The sequence below is a fragment of the Chlorocebus sabaeus genome, chromosome 7 (genome assembly GCF_047675955.1).
Source record: "Chlorocebus sabaeus isolate Y175 chromosome 7, mChlSab1.0.hap1, whole genome shotgun sequence".
Lineage (NCBI taxonomy): Eukaryota > Metazoa > Chordata > Mammalia > Primates > Cercopithecidae > Chlorocebus > Chlorocebus sabaeus.
In genome coordinates this window covers 93,181,003-93,204,728 of record NC_132910.1, presented here as the reverse complement: position 1 = coordinate 93,204,728, position 23,726 = coordinate 93,181,003, and the positions used below count along the sequence as shown (strand labels likewise).

At 35.3% G+C, this 23,726-nt stretch overlaps 1 protein-coding gene across 9 annotated transcripts in view; it reads left to right on the top strand.

Annotated features, from left to right (window-relative positions):
• INPP4B (inositol polyphosphate-4-phosphatase type II B) overlaps window positions 1-23,726 on the top strand; it is an 819,089-nt gene that overhangs the window by 678,819 nt on the left and 116,544 nt on the right. For all 9 annotated transcript variants that reach the window (XM_007999870.3, XM_073017650.1, XM_037992380.2 and 6 more), the window contains one exon: window positions 10,507-10,710. In XM_007999870.3, the coding sequence (XP_007998061.3) occupies window positions 10,507-10,710 (204 nt within the window). The remainder of the gene's footprint in view (window positions 1-10,506; window positions 10,711-23,726) is intronic.

The following is a 23,726-nucleotide window of genomic DNA, read 5'->3' as shown; positions in this document are numbered from 1 at the left end:
GCACCTGAACATGGAAGAGTTTACTGTTGTAGACTTGGGGTACCTGGGAAAGGCTAAGGGCAGCCCAGGGCAGTGAAGAAGGAGGTATTCTATTTTGTAATGAGATGGCATCTCTCCTCGTAGGTAAGCCATTGCACCTGAAGACAATAGCCATTAAATCATTATCAATTAAACATATACTCATAGTCTGGGAGAAAAGCAAGTGGCAACAGAAAAATTCAACTTGCTGAGAGGTCATATTCCAGGAGTCTTTGAGTAGGCAATATTTCTAGATCCAAAGGTAATTTACATCATCTCTACTGCTACTGAGAACCAAGGCACATGGATAGGGCTCCCCAGCCAAAATTCCATCCATCTAAACACTGTTGGTAGAGACAAACACACCAATGTATACACTAAAAATAATTCCTGAATTCATATTATTTTCCAGTCACTGTGCTCAACACAAAAGGTAGAAAAATGTATTAAAACACAGGCCTGTTCTTCCCAGGAACTCCAAGACCCTTGATAGTAGTGGTTATGATGATGAAGTGATAGTAATAGCTAGCATTTATTGGTGGCTTAATAACTCTGAGATAGTCTTATAAGCTCTTCAATTTTCAGAGTTCCATGTGGTGGATAATATTATTTTAACATTTAGTTTTCCTAATTCTATGAAGTAAGTGTTGTGAGTAGCCTTATTTTACCCAGTTGAGGAAACTGAGGCAGAGAAGTATTAAATTTACTCACAATCACACACCTTGTGTTTTTGGCTCCAGATTCTGTGAGCTTGACCAGTATGCTGTATCTTCAGATTGCTATGTGGATTCTTATACATAGGACTAAGGAAACAAATGTGGGGGCAGGGAAGGAGTACTACTAAAATTTCACAAAAAAATGAATACATTTGATGTTTCATGTTCTAATATGCACAAACTCAGTTAAATTGTATTATAATTTTAACATTCTTGGTATGCCTTCTTATGGATAACTGGGTTTGGTTATTGCATATTAGTTCATGAAAATATTAAAGAAATAGTATAATCTTATGGTGTAAGAATCTAACAAAAGGCAAACTGAGTTTATCTCAATAATTCCAACAAAAAAAGGCAAAAAATAGACCAAAATTTTAACACACCATATGAAAGGTTAATAATAGAGTGAGATAAACATGCATTTCCTTTTTTCTCAGACTAAAAGTATGCAATTCTGTGAAGGAAAAACAAAGAAGAGATAAAATAAATTCAAACTAAAATAAATAATATTTTTAAAGGCCTGAAGGTGGACAGTGTTTAGGTGTCTCTTGTAGTTCAGAAATCTGTGTGATATTAGTGTTCAAACACCCATCACTTTCTCTATTCCATTGAGACTGATAGACCTTTGTTAGAAAGTCATTATTATCCTGCTCATCAAAAAGCACTATTGAGCACTTAATTATGTGTGGTATTATACTTGATGCTATATGACAAATACTACATAGATATGGCTCTTAATTTTTACAACCTGAGAATTTAAAAGAATGGGGTGTTTTGCAATATTACATTTGTTAAATAGTTAAATAATGGCCTTTATTGCAAATGTTAGAGGTTATACTCACAGCATATTTGAGAAATTCTCATAGCTTATAATGCCTACTATTCTTTCAACCTCAGTATACTATACCAAAACATTCTATTATATTCAAAGAAAAATAAAAACTATTGTATTCTGAAACATATACAATCGGGATTTTTTCAAGAGTGTTTTCTGTAACAGCAGTGCCAGGCAGCTAGTGTGCTAAGAAGTTGAAGATACACATAATAGAGAGAAGAATGTTGTGCTGATTATTTAAGACTGAGAATAACTTTTTATTGTTTATTCACTATAACCACTCCTAGGTCTATCCCAGTTCCAAACTGTGGGAAAGAATTTAATGAGTAGAAATTTTGTTTGTTTTTTTAAGGTTGGTGAATGTATGTATTCGGAGTCTAAGAAAACTTGAGAATAAATGGTTTAGGTAAAAATGAAATTTCAGGATAGAACTTATGTTTCTGTTTTTCATAATTGCCTTTAAATGGTAATTATTTAATTGGTGAAATAAGTGATAGTGTATAATAAACAAAATTTGTTATTAGAAAATTGTACGATAAGAAAAACAAAGATAAGAATGTAAGATAATATTGACAATGAGACTACATACAAAATTTATAGAATCACAACTTCTGCTGTTTATGATGGAGTAACATGGACCCTCCCAACTTAAACAACAAGAAAGTGGACAAAATGTAGACATAATGGTTTTTCAGCACTGGAAAATAGGTAATAAATTATGTGATTCTTATAGCTATCTAGATTTCTTCCTAGGGCAGTTCCTAGGCTGTAGCAAAAAGGAACCTAAACACTCTCTTCTCAAGGTGAAGAGACAGAGATTAGAGTTTGGGAGGCCAAGATTGCCAGAATTCACAAAGCAGAGTACCAGACAGTAAGGAGCTTCACACAGAAGGAACCCTGGAGATCTGTAAATGAGTGCCTTTAACTCTTCATGAGTACCAATCTATGCATACATGAGAATAAATTACCCATGTCCACAGAAATAAATATTAGGAATAAGCTTATAAAGCAATTCCTGGTGGTCACACAGGCCCGGTAATAGTTTATCTTTCCACCAGTAAAGTGATAAGACCTTTTAATACACCAGGAATTGACTAAAGTTCTCAGAAGTATATGGCCCTAGTAGTGGGACTAAATTAGTCTTAGATTAGAGGCTGCTCTTAGTCTACCATAACAAGGTTTGAAAACAAGGCTTGAAAGGGTTCCACTGATTCCGAGTAATTTTACTTTGTCGTAGAAAATCCAACATTATTTAAAGGAGTGCAATACAATCTGACAACCAAGAATGTAAAGTCAAAATGCCTGCCATCCAATAAGCACATACTAAGCATGCAATGAAGCAGGAAAATATGATCCATGACCAGAAGAAAAATCAAGGCATATAAACAGAAATGCCAAAAAAGGGAGAGAGGGAAGCATAAAGATATTGGCAGAAAACACGGTCCAATTTTTTCAACATTTAATGAAACTACAGACCCAAGAAGCTCAGTATACTCCACACAGAATAAATATAGAAAAATAAACTCAGGTACATCATAATCAAGTTACTGAAAAACAGTGATAGAACATTGTGAAAACAACCAAGAAATAAAAGGAAAAAGGGCACATGTTTCGCTGACATTCACCAACAAGAATGATAGCAAACTTCTTATTAGGCTTTATACAAGCCAGAAGAAAATAAAGTCACATCCTCAAGCTACTGAAAAAAAAAAAAAAAAAAAAAAAATTCCTGCTAACTCTCAGAAATAAAGGTGAAATGAAGACCATTTCAGGCAAACAAAAGCTGAGAAATTTCGTAATAGATTTCTACTACAACAAATCATAAAGGAAAGTCTTCAAGAATAAGGAAATGATACCAGGAGAAATTTGAATGTACACAAAAGAATAGGCAATGCCAGAAATGGTAAATACGTGAATAGATTTTTTATTTAATTCAAACATGTTTCTCAAACATATTTACTCTTACAAACAAAAATAATACCAATGTATTATGTCCTTTTTAACATACTAGTGTAGCAAAGACCAACCCATCACCTAGGTATGAAGCACTACATGCATTAGCTATTTATCCTGATGCTCTCCCTCCCTACCATACCATCCTCCCAAAGGCCCCAGTGTGTGTTGTTCCCCTCCCTGTGTCCATGTGTTCTCATCGTTCAACTCCCATTTATAAGTGAGAACATGTAGCATTTGGTTTTCTGTTCCTGTGTGTGTTTGCTGAGGATAATGGCTTCCAGCTCCATCCATGTCCCTGTAAAGGACATGATCTTGTTCCTTTTGTAACTGTATAGTATTCCATAGTGTATATGTACTACATTTTCTTTATCCAGTCTATCATTGATGGGCATTTGGGTTGATTCCATGTCCTTGCTATTGTGAATAGTTGTGCAATGAACATACACGTGCATGTATCTTTATTATTGAATGATTTATATTCCTTTGGCTAGATACCCAGTAATTAGATTACTGGATCAGATGGTATTTCTGGTTCTAGGTCTTTGAGTAGTTGCCACACTACTGTCTTCCACAATGGTTGAACTAATTTACATTCCCACCAACAGTATAAAAGTGTTCCTATTTCTCCACAGCCTTGCCTGCATCTGTTGTTTCTTGACTTTTTAATAATCACCATTTTGACTGGCATAAGACAGTATCTCATTGTGATTTTGACTTGTGTTTCTCTAATGATCAGTGATGTTGAGCTGTTTTTAATGTATGTTTATTGGCCACATAAATGTCTCTTTTGAGAAGAGTCTGTTCATGTACTTTGCCCACTTTTATTGTGGTTGTTTGTTTATAAAAGTTCCTTGTAGATTCTGGATATTAAGCCTTTGTCAGATGGATAGATTGCACATTTTTTTTCCCACTCTATAGGTGGTCTGTTTACTCTGTTGACAGTTTCTTTTGTTGTGCAGAAGCTCTTCAGTATAATTAGATCTCATTTGTTAGTTTCTGCTTTTGTTGCAATTGCTTTTGGTGATTTCATCATAAAATATTTGCCCATGCCTATGTCCTGAATGGTATTGCCTAGATTTTCTTTTAGGGTTTTTATAGTTTTGGGTTTTACATTTAAATCTTTAATCGATCTTGAGTTAGTTTTTGTAAAAGGTGTAAGGAAAGTGCCCAGTTTCAATTTTCTGCATATGGCTAGCCAGAGGTAAACAGTATCTTTTCAACATATTTTGCAGAACCAATTGGATATCCATGTGCAAAAGAAAAATGAACAACTAACTTTACCTCATACGTATATAAAATTTAACTCATAATAGATCATAAACCTTAATGTACAATGTAAAAGAATAAAAGCAGGCAAACTTCTATAAGAAGCCATGAATTAGGAGAAAATATTTATAAAATATGCATATGTTAAAGGATTTGTATCAGAATATATAAAGCATTCTTAGAACTTAATAATATGACAAACAGCTCAATTAAAAATGGGCAAAAGAATTAAAAATATACTTCACCAAAGAAGACTTATGAATGGTAAACATAAACACATGCAAAGTTGCCCAGCATCATTTACCATTAGAAAAATGCAAATTCAGACTATCATGAGATGCCCTTAGCCACCTACCAGAACAGCTAAAATCGAAAAGGCTGAGGATAAAAAGAGTAGAGGAGGATACGGACCTGCAGCTTTCATGCATCACTGTTATGTACACAATTATTTGCACACTTTGGAAATGTGTATGTTTCAGCAATGTTTCGTAGCTTAAAAAACACCATATAATTTGATCATCTAACACCTAGTTATTGATTCAAGAGAAATATTATTCTGTTGGCACTGAGAAGGCTGTTGAATGAGAAAGGATTAGATACATGTTTTGTAAAGGTCATCCTTATAACAATACATAGGCTGAGTTAAGATACTGGATTTGAATTATTGAATATTACTGGGCATCACAAAATAAAAGTAATGCTTCTGGGGGACTTGGCTAAAAATACAAACTCTCATTTATATTTGTATTTGTATTGTAGTTCAAGGTTGGAACTCAGGAGTGTATATTTTAACATTGGTGGCCTTTGATAACATCGTAAAGGAAAGACAAGTTAAAGTGAACCAACCAATAAAGAGACTGTGGAAAGTATCCCTGTGGAATGTAGAAAGGATCTTAACTGGGACTAGCTGTGGAAATGTAAAATAAGGATCGAGTTTTGAAATTATTGTAAAGGTATAAGTAGAATAAATTGCTGGCTAATCCAGAAAAGAGGCATTAGTGAGGATAATTCAGAGGTTTGGACTCTGAGTTGTTGAATACTAATGATACTAGTCAAATGGAAAATCTTGAAAGAACAAAATTACTGAAAATAAAAGAACAACAACATAATCTTGAGTTCAGCCTGGCATTTCTGAACTCTAAGGGCTTTTCAGTGGAAACAGTTGATAGAGCTGGTTCAGAAGGTGAATAGAGATGGATTTATTAGACCTTGGTGTAAAGATGACAGTTGAAGCTATGGTAAAATGGATTACCTCACCAATGAAAAAAGTGCTTTTGAGAAAGTGATTTAAGGTCCCTTGTGGGCTGACTTACCACATTTTGGGTGAACAGAGAATGATGAGTCAAGAAAAGAAGTTGAAAAGGTCAATCAAGAAAGAGAAGCATTAGAATGGGCACAGTAGCTCACATTTTTAATCCTAGCAGTTTGGGAAGGGGAGACAGGAAGATCACTTAAGGCCAGGAGTTTGAGACCTGCCTGGGCAACATAGTGACACCCTGTCTCTACAATAAAAATAAAAAATAAAAATAAAGTACAATAATAAATAAAAAGACCATTAAAGAGTGCACTTGAGGGTTTGCAATGAACTCTCATAAGAGTTTCACAGGTAGGCACTGTAATTTTGTGCAGACTAGGAAAAATGGTTATGTGATTTTTCCAAGGGCAAACTGATAATATATATATGAGCTGCCCAGATGTTAAGTATCCTCCTAGCTTTTAGTCTAGCTTTCCTTTAGGGAATGTTGACTATACATCAGTGCACTAATGACAGAGTATAGCACTATTCCTATATCAAGTAATTTCAAAATATCAAATATCAAAATAAATAGGATTCTTTCTTGCTGCATAGATGATTACTAAAATAATCACTTGCATATGCCATTGGCTGCTTCTGTATTACAGATGGAATGAGGCATTGACTTAAATTTTTTTCAGCAAAAATAAGGAGATTTCTAAGTAGAATAGAACTTCACTTAATTTGTTGAGCTCTCTAGTGAAAAAGAGTGGTTTTAAATGAACATGTCCTAACTATTCCTCTGCCATTAATATTCAGGAAACTGGAAATTCTCTTCACTCATCCCCAGGAGAAGTAATTTTTAGTAGTTTTATACTTGCAGATAATTCTGTGTGTTGCTTTGAAGAATAGTTGTATGGGGATATGAATTGGAAAAATGTCAGAAGGCTAGAAAACATTTCATTTTTTAAGGTAACATTTCTCTTTCATTTTCTAATATGAAAAAATAAAATAGATCTGCCTTACATTCAGAGTTTATTCTTTTTACACAATATTATTAAGCTGATATTTTAAATAAATTGTTTGGCCTACTCTTACGATAACATTTAGATAGCATTTTTTTTTTTTTTCATTTAATGTAGTTCAAGCTAAATGAGTAAAGAAAAAGGTTTTTCAGAAGTCAATAGGCAACTCGGTGATATGGTCACACCCTTTCCATGACTTCAGCTTTTCTAGTATCATCCCAGTTGCAAGAACGGCAATACAATAGTTCCCCCTTATCCACGGGGATATGTTCCAAGTGGATGCTTAGTGGATGCCTGAAATCCCTGATAGTACCAAGCCCTGTTTATACTGTTTTTTCCTACATGCACATAGCTATGATAAAGTTTAATTTAAAATTATGCACAGTAAAAGACTAACATGAACTAATAATCAAAACAATTATAACAATATACTATAATGAAAGTTATGTAAATGTGGTTTCTCTCAAAATATCTTCTTGTACTGTACTCACGTGTCTTCTTGTGATGATGTTAGATGGTACAATGTCTACGCGATGAGATAAAGTTGGGGGAATGATGTAGTGTCAGTCTTCTACGTCAAGGCTACTTGAACACAAGCACTACAATAACGTGACAGTTGATCTGGTGACCCAGATGGCACCTAGGTGACTAATGGGCTAGTAATATATATAGCATGGATATACTGGGCGATTTATATCCCAGGCAATCTGAGGCAGGACAGCACAAAATTTCATCACTTGACTCAGAACAGCTGCACAACTTAAAATTTATGAATTATTTATTTCTGGAATTTTCTATTTAATTTTTTCTTTCTTCTTTTTTCTTTTTTTTTTCACTTAATATTTTCAGACCAAGGTTGACCACAGGTAACTAAACCATGGGAAAGCAAAACCACAGACAAAGAGGGACTAATGTATACAGCTGTGTTGGGATTTCATGACTACATTAATCTTTTCAAGCTGATTTCTTTGACTGCAAAACATCAGTGGTCTACATTGGTCTACATCACTAAGTAGTGCTGGTCAAAAAAATTAAAATTTTTTTTGAGTTACATGGATATAACAATGGGACATTTGGGTATTTTCTAAAAAATGTGTTTCTATACACAGGATACCGGTGATCCAGAGAGTTTCCAAGAAGTCAGATAAATTTTGTCAGTACAGACACCAAGTGAAAGATTAGCTATTATTATGTTTAAGATTGTAAGCCTTGTATTCAGTTATCAAAAAAAAAAAAAATTCTGGGTTTTAAAACTTCAAGACCCTCCTGCATGATCTCCCTGGCCTTTCGTGGTAAATCAACTCAAATGAGATTTGAATAAATGAAGTGGAATCTCGGCATGTGCATGTGATGGAAAGAAAATGATGGTGATTACAAGTGCTAGAGAAGATTTCATTGAGTGTGAATGAATATTTAGCTACATGGCAATTACATGAGTATTGTGGAGACTTGAAATGTGGTAGCAGGAATTCAAAGAAGGCAAGTTGTTTGGCTCTAAAAATAAATCAAAAGAATTTATTGAAACCATCAACAGAGAAATTGTTTAGTTAAGCTGAATGGGAGTAAATTCACGTTTTTAATATTTAAAGTCACACTGATAAGCACATCCATGCTGTATAAAAAATTATGTAAATAACATGTTTCCTCATTTTGCTATGACTACACTGACTTGTTTGAGTACTGTCTAGCCAATTTTTCCATCAGTTTTTTTATATCTTTCATTCTCATTTTAATACTTCATTGTCAACACCAGTGAACACTGCTTTTTGTGCCTATCCGGTATAAACTGCTTTTTATTTTGTCTTTCTTATTTATTCCGAAATATTTTTCAATCTTTTATTCTTATAAATTATGTTTTTCGTGTTTTGTTTTCTCACCTGCAAAGTGGCTTTAATGTGGCTAATAACAGGGTGTTTAAAATATTCAACAAAATTTAGCAGTAAAGTAGTTACACAGGCATTATAGGCACATTTAATTATGAGAACTGGTAGATGTTCAAAACACTTGGAAAGTAGGAGTTAGGGAAGAAGAGGAAGAAGGACAGAAACATCTAGTTTTATAGCAGGTGATGAGTAGTGTGGAATAAGGGAGAAAGCTGCTGATTGGTTAGAAAACTTCATTCCTGTTCCATTTGTGCTGCCAATATGAGGTATTCCCTAAAATGTATCACCACAGTTGTTTGTTAGTTTTCTCATCTTGGTTAATGAAGAGGTCAACTTTAAGATCCCTTTCACGTCTAGAATTTTATGATGTATGGCAAATAAGTAACTATGCATATATAACAGAGTCTTATTGGACACTTGTTTTGCATGGGACTTAACGGGTTTTCTTTAGTTGCTGATGCTCAAAACAAGAAGATTTAGAGATAATTTAGTGACTACTAGATAGGCTTGGAACTGTTGACTGCATATTGAGAGTACACCGAGAAATAATGCTGTCGAGTTATATCACTGGTGAAGCCAGCATTATCAAGACTGTCTCATTAAATGGGGGCAATATCAATTATGATTCAATATAATGCTATGAGTTAAAGGATCCCTTCCTAAGAGATTACAGAGGATGAATATGTGAACAATATGGGCCATTACTTGACTTACATCTCTAGTCTTTGAACAGATTGTTAGGCCACATGCATGCTAAGTGTACTCATTACTGCACCCTTCAGTCTATTACAGGGTGCAACTGTTAAACATCTCATCAGGAAATTGCAAAGTACAACTGTAAAGTTCTTTATTGTTGGGAAGCCTTCATTGCTATAGTACTTACTAGGTATTTGCCACCAGCTTGTAAAATCTACAAGCCAAGTTTCACAGTAACCTCGTTAACATTAAGCATTACTGAAACAATTTAGTGGAAAAGAGCATTTAGGAGGTGATAATAAGGAATACAGGCCCGATGTTTTCATGAAGAAGTCTGCCTATGCCATTTCTACTATTGTTGAGATCTTTTTATGATACTAAAAAATAATCTCCTCCTTTAAGGATGTATGTCTTTCTTTAGTCTTTAACTGTTTAAAATATATTAGACTGATGCAAAACTAATTGCGGTTTTAATAAGATATACATAGCCTGATTACATTTTCTTTTCAAGAGTGTTTGAAATGACTTGAAAACTGCCGCAGGTAGATGTTGTTCAAATGATTATCCCCAGTGAAATTCATCTCCAAAGACAGAATTTGTGAAACTAAAAGGGAGAAGGTTGAGGAGACAGACGGTGTTTATAGTACATTTAAAACCTCAGCATTAACTTTAAAACAGGAGGACTTAAGGCCTTGGCAGCATCCCCAAACCAGACTATTTTCCATTGATTGGTATGAATCATTTTCTCTCTTTGGTGTCTGTACTTTTTCCACCATACACACCACTTAAGTGCCAACAAATCTGCAATTGACCTTTTCACAGCTCTATGCTGAGATGCCTACCAAGGTGTTTCTAATCCTTGTCAATTTCTTTCCAGACAGAGCTTTTTGTACATGCCTTCAAGGATCAACTTGTCAGGAGTGCTCTTTTAGCACTCTACACTGCAAGGCCAGGAGGCGTTCTTAAGAAACCCCCATCTCCTAAGAGCAGCACAGAGGAGAGCAGTCCCCAAGAGCAACCCCCACTGATGAGACGGCAGGACTCCATACCACATCATTCAGACTACGATGAGGAAGAGTGGGTAAGTCTCTTGTATATCACGTGCCTCTCAATGTTTAGCAATGAGAAATAAGGTAGGAATGATCAGATAACTCTGCTTTTCATTTTAAAAAATGGAAAAAACTTATAACACAGATTGGGGATAAATAGGTCACATTTTTCCTTAGGGGCAATATTTTTTGGAAGTTGAAATCCTGATAAAATTTATTTGCTAGCCAATGAATTATATCTATAAGTGAGAATCTGTCATCAAAGATGCCACAGTTACAAGACTCTATGTTTCCTTATTTATTGCCACGCTATATAAAACATGAAAGTTATTTTTTAGAAAAAGATTAACAAATCCTCCATGTTACTACTACTTGGATGCAACAAGTATTTTCATTGTTGCAATCCAGTGTTTTGGTTCTGGAAGTACTTTTTAAAAGTATTCACATTTAAATGACTATAGACATAGATATCTCGCAAATTTCTCTCGTTCAAGATTCTATAATGTAAGATGCTGCTCTAGATGCTCTAAAATTTACAGAAGAATGGCCCCATAAAAGGATATGAAAAAAATAACTAGGAAAGATGAATAAACAAAGGAAATAAATATGATGAGATAAATTCTAGTTGGGCCGAATACGGTGGGAGAAACGTGAAGGTTCACCATGGCAGAGGAACGGGGTATTATTACTGAATTGATACATATAAATTATTCAAGAATTCTCCAAAGTATATGCATATTACACACACACACACACACACACACACACACACACACACACACACAAAAAGGGAAATCTATTACTGTATCATATGTTTAACAAAAAAATAGTGTATTAGCTGTATTAGATATTAAGTTTTTAGTTAACAATTACTTATTGCCACCCTAGACTTTAAGAATGTTTGGGGAGTAAATTACTTAAAAGGCATAGGCCTCTCAAAAACAATGTTATCTGAAAGGCTGTGAGGTGATGCCTGCTTTTTCTTTTGGTAAAATTTCTATCACAAAAAGGACAGAGCTAGACTCCAAGAGGTAAATGCTGAGTAAGTGTTTGTCGTTGGTGATTAAAATTGCATTTCTCCCAATGAAGCGTTTTCAAAGAGCAAATATTTCTTTCTCCCTTTTACCTTCACCTTCTTCAATTTTTTTTCACAGTTCCAAGTGTACACACCTCTTAACCTCTCCGAAGTTCAATTTTCTCAACTGTAAAATGAAAATAACAGCACATGTTCTGTTAGCTCTTAGAGTGGTCATGAAATCAATGATTTACCCATGTTATGATGCTCCATTTCCTGGAAAGGCCAAGGCAAATGTATTATATTACTTTAGTGTTATTGTTATATGTTTCTTAAGTAATATAAAGTGTATAATCTTGTTATGAAGATTAATACTATCTCTTGAGATAAGTGGGGAAATTAGATATGTCATACAATATGGACCGTGAATTTTAAAGAATACAAGTGTATACAGAAAGGAAGATACATTTCAATAAACGTCCAGTGTTAACCTTTTGACAAATAATTGCCATTTTATATTAAATCAAGTGAGAATTTTGGAATTTTTCCCCCTCATTTTAACTCACTATGTTTTACAAACCCTCCTCCTCACCTTGACCCCCTCCTCCTGTTGAAAATAGTCCCTCTCCTTCCTTCCTTGTTTCCTTTTCTTTAGATAATTTTTGAAACCTTTTATTTAGTAAGTATTTCAAGTAGGAAGGCAAGTAATGTTAGATCCTTACTTCTTGCAGCTCAGAGTCTAGTGATAGATAAAAATATGTTAACAAATAGTTACAACATTTTGCAACAAAGCTTAGAAAGAGGCTTGATAGAAGACAGTTTCTGCTAATATGACTTCAACTCAAAATTTTAAGTCCAGAACTGTCTTATGATGGGCAAAGAAGGAAGAAAGTGGGGACTGTATCATTAGTTGAGAAGGTTTACAGAGAACTATTCCCTCCAGTGTTACTGAGTACCTGTTCTGCCTTATTCACTGTGCCACATGCTGAGGACACAGGTGAACAACCTGGGTCCTCAGTTACTCCACACCCTGTAGAAAGTGCTGTAGAAAGACAAATGGCAATCGCAGTGCAGCCTTAGAGATGTACATGGGATACAGCAAGAATGTGGTAGCCATAGTGGTGTTTCCAGAAGTAACTCTGGAGATTTAAATCTGAGTATAAGTTAACCATTCAAGAAAGAGGAAGGGGTGGCCTTTTAGATGGGACATAATAGCTGACCTACAGAGAGAGGTAGTTAGTGTGTGTGTTCGTGCCTGTGTTATTATTAGTTATTTACATGTTTTGTTTTAAAGTGAGTGAAATTTGAGCATGTTATATTCCAAAGGCTATGTGAGAGGCACAGAGGTGATAACTGATGGAGCAAGGTCCTTACAAGAGAAGGAAGAAGGTCAATGGTAGGGCCCAGGTGGAAGAACAGGCCCTTCTCCTGAGACTGCAGGGAGGATGTGAAGATGTGAGGGTTGGTGGGGCTGGATGGCTGCTTTTGTCAGTAAAGTAGAATCCTGTACGAAGAGAAAAAGACGGGGAGGACTGGAGGAAGTGAGTGGTGAAGGTTTCAAATAGGCACCGAGGAAATGAGTACTTGAGCTTATGAGTAACGTGAAAAATTTGAGGCTTTGTGATGGGCCAGCCAAGGCTGGAGTACCAGCTGGCATGGTTGTTTGTTTAGCATTCATTATTCTTTTGGGAATATTTTGCTAGTCTTCACACCAGGAAAAACATCTTCCTGATTCTCTTCTCCAGTAGATGAAGGGGTGACTCTCAGTTTCTCTTGCTGTCCTTCAAAAGGCGAAAGGAGTCGGGTAATAATGAAGGGTTGCATTACTCTCTGCGTCTCCATTCCTGTCATTTCTAAGCCTCCTTCAGAACTCGTCGTTTCTGGAAAGCATATAAAAGCTTTGTCTAAATTTACCATAATTACAAGAAGAATCTTTCCCACTCAGAAAAGTTACTTCTAATTCTCTCCTTCTGTTATAATTTTACTCTCTTTGCAAACAATAACCAAGTTTGATTGGTGTATAACATTTTCATCGATTTTCCTTAGCATCCACTTTCTACTGAAAACATTCCTTCATCAAGGGATAAAAATCCCTTATAAAAAGATAGAAACAGTATTTCACCAGAGTCATAACCATTTAACATTATTCTCAAAGCTTTATCTAACTTTGATAAATTGAGTAAAACTAAAGAAAATGTAGCTAATTGAAAATGCCTTTAGAGACTGTGGCATTAAATGAATTAGAAACATAACTTTGTGTACTCCCTTTTTAATTAGTTGTTAGAAAAGTTTCAGTGCTGATTACAAGTCTAGTCAACGCTGGAAGTAATTCAGTATTTTAAATTAATTTAATTGGGTTTCTGTGATATTATGTGAAGATATTCCCTGATCACTTAAATTGGCTTACGTTTGCAAATAAGGTTACAGTAACTCCATTAAGCATTTTTTATTTGTTTTACTTAATTTCTGATAGTGACTGTAATAATTACCCAACTTGGACAATTGTATTTAGCTTCTTATAATAAGTATTTGACAAGCAAATAAATGTTATTACATTACTCTTAAATCCTACCCGGTTGGTGCAGGTAAGAACCATTCTTTTGAAGTCAGAAAAGAGAATCCTGCCCACTCTAAATCACTGTGAGGCTGTCCTTTCTCTTTTCAACTTGTTTTGTTGACAAAATTGATGGCATATGAATCTGGATAATAATTATATAGTAAATAAGGTAAAGATTGAAACTAAAATGAATGTTTACAAAAAAGTCCATTATTTGCTGAATTTTACTTATTAAATAGAGGAATGCTTCAAGGGTTTATTTTCCTGAAAAGTTAGTAAACAATTAAACCCCAAAGGAATATTTGATTTTGTCTAACAATCTGTGCCAAGGAATAGACTAACATAGCATTCTCTTTTAGCCAGTTAAGATGACATATTACTTTTCTTTCTCTACATCTCTGCAACAGATGTTTCCAGCAGCTGGGATTCCAAGATTAGTTTGTCCAAAATATGAAAGCATGTCATTTAACCAAACTATTAAGTTGACCTAGTTTTTGTGGTTTCTAATAATTCTGAAATTCTGTGCAACACTGTGATTTAATTTCAAAGTTACTATAGGTTAAGGGCTAAATCTGCCTACTTCTATTCAAATCAATTGTTAAAAAAGAAACTTCTGATCCTTTATATTCTGATCCATTCTAGCAAAGTGAAAAACAATTCTTAGTATTTAGACATATACAAAGCCCATTTTTAATTGAACTACATTTCTATATCAAGTGGCATTTCAGCATCCAGATTATCCAATTAATTCCTTTCGTGTTACAAATATAAACCAAATTTAAAATTTTAGTCTTCATTCTTAAGCTAGGCAAACATTTGCTATTTCTTATTATGTTAAATGTGTTTATGTTACATAAACACAATGAATGATCCATCCATATTAATTTTTCAATAATTTTATAGACTTTAGAAACAAAAGCACAAATTTATAGTAATATTTATGTTAAACATCCTATTAATAAACTCCATAGATAACCTAAAAATTTATGGCCATTCTGTAACTGAGTACTACCAAAGATTGTGTTTGGGAATAAGATTTATATGAACCATCTTCTGATATATTCCTTACAAATTTTGTACAGTTCATTTTGTACTGTACTATCCTCTAATGATGCCTACAGCAAATGTGAATGCTTAACCCATTTATTCCTGAGGTTGCAATTTTTAAAATTTCTACGTGAGTGAAAAATCAGACCTTGGCAATGACCTTGAGCAGTAGGATATAAATAACTCAGCATGCTTAGTATTCCAATAATGGAACACTAGGCATAAGAGCATCAAGCTTGACAGGAGTATTGAAGAGCTATTTATACTGCCATAATTGGTAGCAGTGAGCATAGACAGTTGCAAGCATTGTTAATTGTTGAGGCCAAAGCATATTTAGCCAGGTATCTCCACAGGAAATCTATAGTGATCTATATTCTCAACTTCTCTTGTCCAACTACTCTGTCCATCTTAGAAAACATTACCTCTACAGAAAAACATTGAGAACATGCATAATGCAGAGGTACCTGTGAAAATTAATATTCAAAAGATTTTCTTCAGTTATCAAATTGGCTACATGTAATCTAAAACCATTGTTCTGATCTTAATAAGGAGATAAATCATTCTCATTCTTTAGAAGTAACAAATTTTTATAGACTACTTGATATTAATCTATGATTAAACTTTTTCAAAGCAACACCTTATAAGTTGGTAACCTAAATGAGTATTATCTCTACTAAAATGTGGCCATTTACTTCCAAATTTTGTAAGTGATAGACAGATGCATATATATGTGTGTATATATACTAGTATATATGTATATATATCCAACTTCAAATCATTTTGTATAATGAAGCATTATTCTTATATTACCTGAACACATAGCCTAGTGAACACTAATTATAATCAGTTGTTTATATGTCTGTTTTCTCTATGTATTCATGAACTTTATAAGCTCTGATAGGAAAAAAACAATGTCTCATTCACTGTTGCATTTACACAGTTAGTGAAGCTTGTGAACACAAAAGGTACTCAATACACATTTATAGAATAAATTAATATCTTTGAAATTTATCTGCAGATGGTTATTTTTATTTGTCTTCTTATTTTGAAACAGAATATTTCAACTTAATATAATTCTGCCCTATGTCCAGTAGCTTTTCTCCCACTATAATTCATGAGTCCTTTTGAGGATTTTGTTTCTCCCCTCCAGTGAAGAGTACCCAGTTATGTCCTTCTCAGTTCTTATTTCCCAGTGTTTTAATTAGCTCTAAGATAACTATTCTAGCCATCTGCAAAATATCCCCATCTCCCTAGTGCATATTTCCTAGTGTCTTAATCAACTTGGTAGTGACTATTTAAGTCATCTTCAAAATATCTTCAAATATAGAAAGTGGTAAAATTCAAGATAGACACAGAAAATCAGAGATGACCAAAGCTAAGGTCATGACTAATGAAGGACTTCAGAAGCCTCCAGAAACCAGTGGTGGCAACTTTATTTAATTATTCATGTGCAGATTACAAAGGTTCTAGTTACACAGAAATAATTTCTTCAGATGTTTCCCAGGAAGTATAAATTGAAAGCAACTATTTGCCCCTTGTCTCAGCTTTTTATTGTTTTTCTCCCTAAGTCACACATAATAGGGTTGTATGGTTTTGTTAATCTTAAAAGGAGGAGGGAACACTCAAAGCATTCACTGTCACCATCAGAAAGGGCAGTCAAAGGCAGGGAGAATGGGTCCAGTTGTTCCCTATATGGCAACTGAATGTGTTCTATCCTCTGTTTTCTTGATGGATGGGAAACATTCCTGAACTTCTCCAGTCTATATCACCCAAGAGAAATGTGCTTTGAATACTTATCCGATATGAAGGTCCACAAAAGGTGATTAAGCAAAGTTCATGACTGTCCATTAAAATGCACAAATGTTCTATTAAAGGAAAGAAACCCCTGATGAGATCTTTATGTGCATGCATATTCATGAAATCCTGCCAATTTCTAGATTTTCCCACATGCAGTTAATATTTTCACCTTCAGTCCCCTCTTTTATAACACCTAACATGTCCTATACATCCTAGCTCAATGTCTTTTTCAGAGTTAATGTAGGAATGAGTGGATAGACTTGCTGAACCAGCAGCTCATCCTCCAATTCAAACCCGTATTTTAATAGATAGTTTATTTCTATTAATGTAATGAAATAATGTAATGATTATGTAAAATAATGTAATGATTTTCCTGCAGTTCTGTATTGGATACCATCATCTCCCTTGGATATTTTCTAGACATTTATAATGCCTGGTTCAATATCAGGTATTTTGATGTGCCTGTGTATAATGAATGTGCAAACTTGCATACATACACTTTAGAAATGTATTATTACATTCAAATCAAGTGCCCTCAAAGTTTAATATATTTTATTTTGAATAATGAGATATTGTTTCCCAAACAGAAAATTTTTAACTCCAAAATTTAGTGAATAAGTAAAGGAAACACTATGGTGTATATAGGCAGGCTGTTGGCTTGATTTATTAAGGTACATACAATTAAAAAGAATTAGTGTTTGAAAATGGTTGTGCACAGCACACTAACTGATAATGTCATAGAATTCAACCAGTTGTGCAAGTATCTAATGGTGTGCAGATAGCATCCAGTTACCATTTTAAAGTTAAAAGCTTTAGTCAATCAGTGGAATTTTTTCACTTATTATTAAACAAATGCTTTATTTAATATTTGCACTGAACTGAAAGCTTTAGCATGATGTGGCATTTATTAGGTTGAATGTAGCCATTCAGAGTAGGAACTTGGTTCTAAATTCAATTTTAAGATGCATGTAATGAGAACTTCTTATAGTATCATTTCTTTTTACTACCAAATAACAGATTAGTAAGTCAGTCAATAGATATTCAATAAGTATAAACAGTGTGCAACAGTGGTATAGGCACTTATATGAAACCAGACCTTAACAGTCATATCGTCTCATTTAAGTAAGATGGCTAGCACTCATAAAATGAACAGAGGTATTGAAAGATATTCCAAGGATGCAAGTGGTTGTGTGATACACATTAAAAATGCCAAGCCAAGTGTGGTGGCAGACACCTGTCGTCCCAGCTACTTGGGAGACTGACGCAGGAAGATTGCTTAAGCCTAGGTGTTCGAGGTTGCAGTGAGCTATGATCGCCCCACTGCATTCTGGTCTGGGCAACAGAGGGAGATCTTATCTCTAAAAATAAAGGAAGAAGAAGAAATTATGAAATTTAAAATTGCCAAAAATATTCAGAGAGTGGTTATGTGACAGTCAGAAAAGATGGAGGAATCACCCCCTTTTTCTTTCTTTTATTCCTGTATCCATTCTTCTTTTATTCATCCATTTCCTCTCTAGGACCAAGACATGAGAATAAAATGATTAAAAAATAATAATCATTTCATTTATAGAGCACACAGTTTATTAAAAAGAAAAAAAAGCATGTTAGGCAAAGAGAAAGGAGAGAAGCATGAAACATTCTTGGAGATGGTGAGATTTGAAAGGGGAAGAATTTAGATTGATGGAAGATAATGGAGAAAGTATTCTAGGTATAAAAGCCAACATGTTTCAAGATATTAGAAATATTAGATCTTCCAAAGTTTCCTTCAAATCTTTGATGTTTAGCATTGAACTGGTGTATAGCAGATGTCTAGTAAATATATGTTGATTTAATGTAACAGCATGTTTCTAAGACCACAAGAAGACATCTGGATGAAAGTTTCATTTTGAAGACTAATGAGAAATAAGGATTATCTAGGTCTACCCAACTACAGATGTACAGGCTGAGAGATGAATGTAATATTGGCTATAGTACTAAGCCTGCTTTTGATTAGAAATAATCAGATGAGGAGGGTGATCAGTGAAGATTAATGTGGCACTTATAGATAGACCTGATTTTGTGATAGCCAATAATATAGGCATGGGAAAAATCCAAGCCAGGGGAATATGGAGAGGTCAAAATTGGAGAAACAATGGCTAATTGCGTCCATTTCTGTTACAGGGGATTCGTTTTCAAGATGAGGCCAGGAGTGAATTTTAAACTGAATGTAGTTACTGGGAGATGAAGGTCAGGTATTTTTACATGAGGAAATAGGTGAAGTTAAAGCAGGAGGACCAATAGGAAGCAAAGATCGGGGAATCCCATCTGGTGGATGTTTACATGTCTGGCTATTTTTAGTGAATGTGTGTGTGTGTGTGTTGATGTGTGTATGTTGATATGTGGTGTGTGTGTGGGTGTGAGTGTGTGTGAAAGAGACAGATACCGTGGGCTATACACTTGCCAGTTTGAAACACAGAATATTTTAAGTGCAACTCAATTTACCTAACAGTCTGGATAAAGGGTTCAGGGAGAAAAGCTATCCAGCTCTTGAAAGAACAAAGTTTTTCAGTATTACAGACCTTGGCCAGTATAGAGCATATTGCTCTCTATCAAAATCAAGGATAAATGGAAGCTTCTTTTTAAAGATGGGATTGGCCTTGTTAATTCACTGACTGTTTCTAATCGAAGTCCTCAGAAATTGATATTGACAAGTGAGAAATTATTCCGGAAATATAGATACATCAGAGCTGTTTTGTACATCTATATCAGCTCTGGCTTAGTGTTCACATTCTTTCTGATCAAAAATTGGCCTTAGAAAAAGTTGGTCAGCTAAGCATTACGGAATATATTTTTTAACTTAAAATATATACTGCTCCAAAGCAGTCAGGATTTCTCTTGATGCTACTAAACTCATAATTGTGTGACATGCTGAGTCACCATCATGCTGCCTGCGCCTTCATGGCTCACTCTGCCAGGTGTAATGTCCCCGTGGCTACATCTGTCAACATTTCTGCATCTACTGCCAGTGGGTTTGACCTGCATGTTAGCTTAGGTTGTAACCCAGAAATAAAAGAGCACCTGACCCAGAGTGAAATAAATATTGCTGCTGGTTCCCCACTGACTCTATGCCCTCATTGACCAGGAAAAGTTTATAGCCAGTTCACCTCCAAGGAGTAGGGTTGTTGTGAAGGCTCCATGGAGGTTAAATATACCAATTAGGCTCCACTGAATAAAGATTAGACTTTAACCTACCGATTCCCCATTACTTCTTTCATACAGTAGGGGACCTAGCAAGATAATGGCTGCTATTTCTGGGGAAAAGGCCCAGCAATACATTTCTCTGATAGGTGGTAGTGGTTTTTAATCCTCTCATGTGGCGGGGAGCTAAGCAGGATCTGGAGGGGCTGGAAGCACCACGTACTGCAGCCACATTCTTATGCTACTATTGTCTTCCCACTAATCAGCCTTTCTTCATCATGGGAGCAATCTGAAACTAATTGTGTGATTTTAGTAGAGAAGAGAGAAGAGTAGGCCCTAGCCCCATACCAGCAATCTAGGCACAAGGCATTTCCCCTGTGGACTGGCACAGTGAGTAAAAATCATCAGAATGGGAATGTATTTGTGCTGGTAACTTTCCTCTGTGTCTGTTTTCACAGAGATATAATGGAAAGGGGCTTGTTTAAGAAAAATCTCAGATATCCAAGGCTTCCCTTTAAAAATCTTTCTTACCCTTCTCTGGCATCTTAGTTTCAAAACAATTGACTACCATGTACTCCAATCTCCTAGTAATTGAATAATCACCTTTCCTCCTTGTTATCTGCACCCTGCTCTATATCCTGGTCACATGAATGGATCTGGGAACTTGATCCTGATACTCCTTTATTAATGCAGGTCACTTATGTCCTTTGTGCCAAACTGAATGACCCTTTAACCAAATGATAGAGCACTATCCCTGCTTGTAAGACACCTTTGATCTCAGACTTGAGGGTACATGGGATGGGACCAACCAGTTCATTTTGTAAACTTATCTCTTCTCACATTTAAGTCTCAGATAACTAAAACCTAGTCTTGCTCCTGTAAGGTGGCACACACCTCTACCTCACCCTTCCTGGGCTCCTTTATTCTGTTTTGGTTTTTGTTGTTGTTACTGTTGTCGTTGTTGTTGTTGTTGTTTCCTGCATAGTTTGTTCTACTGTGTACCCCATTTCTGTGGAAAATCATAGTGGAAGAATCAAATCTTTGGAACCAAACTGAATGGAAGTTCTAGTCCATTTATACCATTTTAATGTTGAATGTTATTAAATATCTCTTACAAGAAGTCCTTTATCTCTAAAAACTGAGTCAATAACAGTAACCTTATTTGGTGGCTTTTGAACATTAAATTAGCTAATGTGCCTATACAAAATGAATATAAATATAGCCTTTCATCTGTCTTTGGAGTCACCTCCTTCTCTTCCCTCTCTTACTTCCTCCCTCTTTCTCCACCTGCCTTCTTTCCTTTCCTCCAATAAAAATTACAGAGAGCCAGGCCCTGTGCCACAAACCTAGAACACAGTTCTCAAATAACTCAGTCTAATATTAGAGACAGAAACACACATCAATAACTTTATTAACTGCTACTAAGTAGTAATAACGACTTAGTAAAGGCCATAAAAGAGAAGGAGGCCATGACCAGCAAGGCTGAATTCTCTCACCACCAGATAGGCAGCATTTCCTCTCCAACAGACAAGGAATAGAAGGAGTCTGCTTAGGGTCTGCTGTTGAGTGTCCCCTCAAGCAAATATTTGATTATGCATTAATTGTGTATTAGTATCACAGGAGAGACTGCTCAACTTCCCACCCCCAACAAATATTTGTCTCATCTTCTGTGTCCTCTAAACATTAATGACTAAATTTTTTTTATTCTGCCTACCGTATATAGCCCTTTATGACATGCTGATTGGTTTTAGCCAATGAACATGCTTCATTTTGCTCCTCAGACCAACAAAGATCTCTTTACAGGCTACAAAAGTGACTTTTCTACCAGCGAAATCTTATAACCTGAGCTGTTTGGAAAGGAAGAACAATATATACGTGTGAATGTCAAATTATCTTTTAAATACTTTTATTTTCAGGCTCTTCAGAGATGTGATTAAGAGAAGTTGATCTATCTGTTACATTCCTTTATGTAAGAAAAGCAACATGCAATGCGACTTGATCTTTGATCAAAATATAAAGTTCCCTGAGGTGCAGTGGCTCCCACTTGTAATCCCAGCACTTTGGGAGGCTGAGGTGGGTGGATCACTTGAGCCCAGGAGTTCAAGATCAGTCTGGGCAACATAGTAAAACCCCATCTCTGCAAAAATTGCAAAAATTACTTAGGCTTGGTGGCGCACTTGTGGTCCCAGCTACTTGGGAGACTGAGGTGGGAGGATCATTTGATCATTTGATCATTTGATCGGGAGATCAAGGCTGCAGTGAGCCAACTGTGTCACATACGCGCGCACACACACATAAACACACACACAAGTTGCTTTCAACATGGACAATAGGAAGAGAGTTGACAACTTATGTACAAAGCTAATCTGAAAAATTGAGAGGAATCTGCTCCCCCTTTTTTTTCCTGAGTAGCAGAGTTGATTTGCAGTTTTAGCTGGACAGTTGTTTCATTTTTCAATTTGATCACCTTAAAGATGCAGTTGGTGGTAATGATTAAGACATATTCAAAAGAGAGGCCATGAGTTTGTTATTGTGCTCCAGAATGGAAGCTCCTCACCAAATCCCAATCCAACTCATGTCAAGACCATCTGGTTACTTACCTTTCCCCAGCATTTCCTCCTGGAATAAATGAGCTTCCTTAGCTCTCCTGGTTTATGGCTCAGAGGTTCCTTTACATCATTTTCTCAGACAACAGGCAGATGATGATGTAATCTATGGATGTGGTTGGTGTTCAAATTTTTCTTAGAGGTAAAGTGCTTTCAATTCTTTGTGGAAAGATCTGACTTTAGGGGAAAGATAGTTATAATCACATGTGGTTAATAGAATACTTCCCACTCAGGGTTACAGGGTGAGGGGAAAGCTTGATTCACTTAGGAAAGCCAGGAAGTTTTAGATGTGATTTTGCCAAATGGTAATAATTTTAACAAGTGCCGTCATAGAAAACACAACATTTGGCTCCCACTGTAGTTTAGTGAAGTAGTTAGAGCAAGAATTATCATTCCAACTGAGACGACTGGGCTTCCCCAGGGACAAAATGCTTTTCTCAATGTCTCCTAGGTAGCATGTCACATAAGGATCCAAAATTACCTGTGCTAACTTTGAATGTTCTGCTTTTCTTTAAATCCCTATTACTTCCTCAGCTAAAGTAGGCATGTCTGTGCACTCCGTCTTTACAAGATAGCCATCACATAATCTCAATTCAACTTTAGTTTCTATTCCTTGATTTATCCTTTCCCAAATTAATTTATATGTTTATGAAGTAGCAAAATTAGCTTAGGCAAAAAGAAAAGTACATTTGAGAAAAAATATACAAACCACTAAGGAAATACTATAATTTAGTACTATCTTTACATTAAGTGGTACTCCATGTTCCTGAGATACCTCTTTTATAGAGAAAGCACCCACTGAAAGGTTGTTCTGTGGTATGATGCAGGGAAAACACCATAAATCTGTCT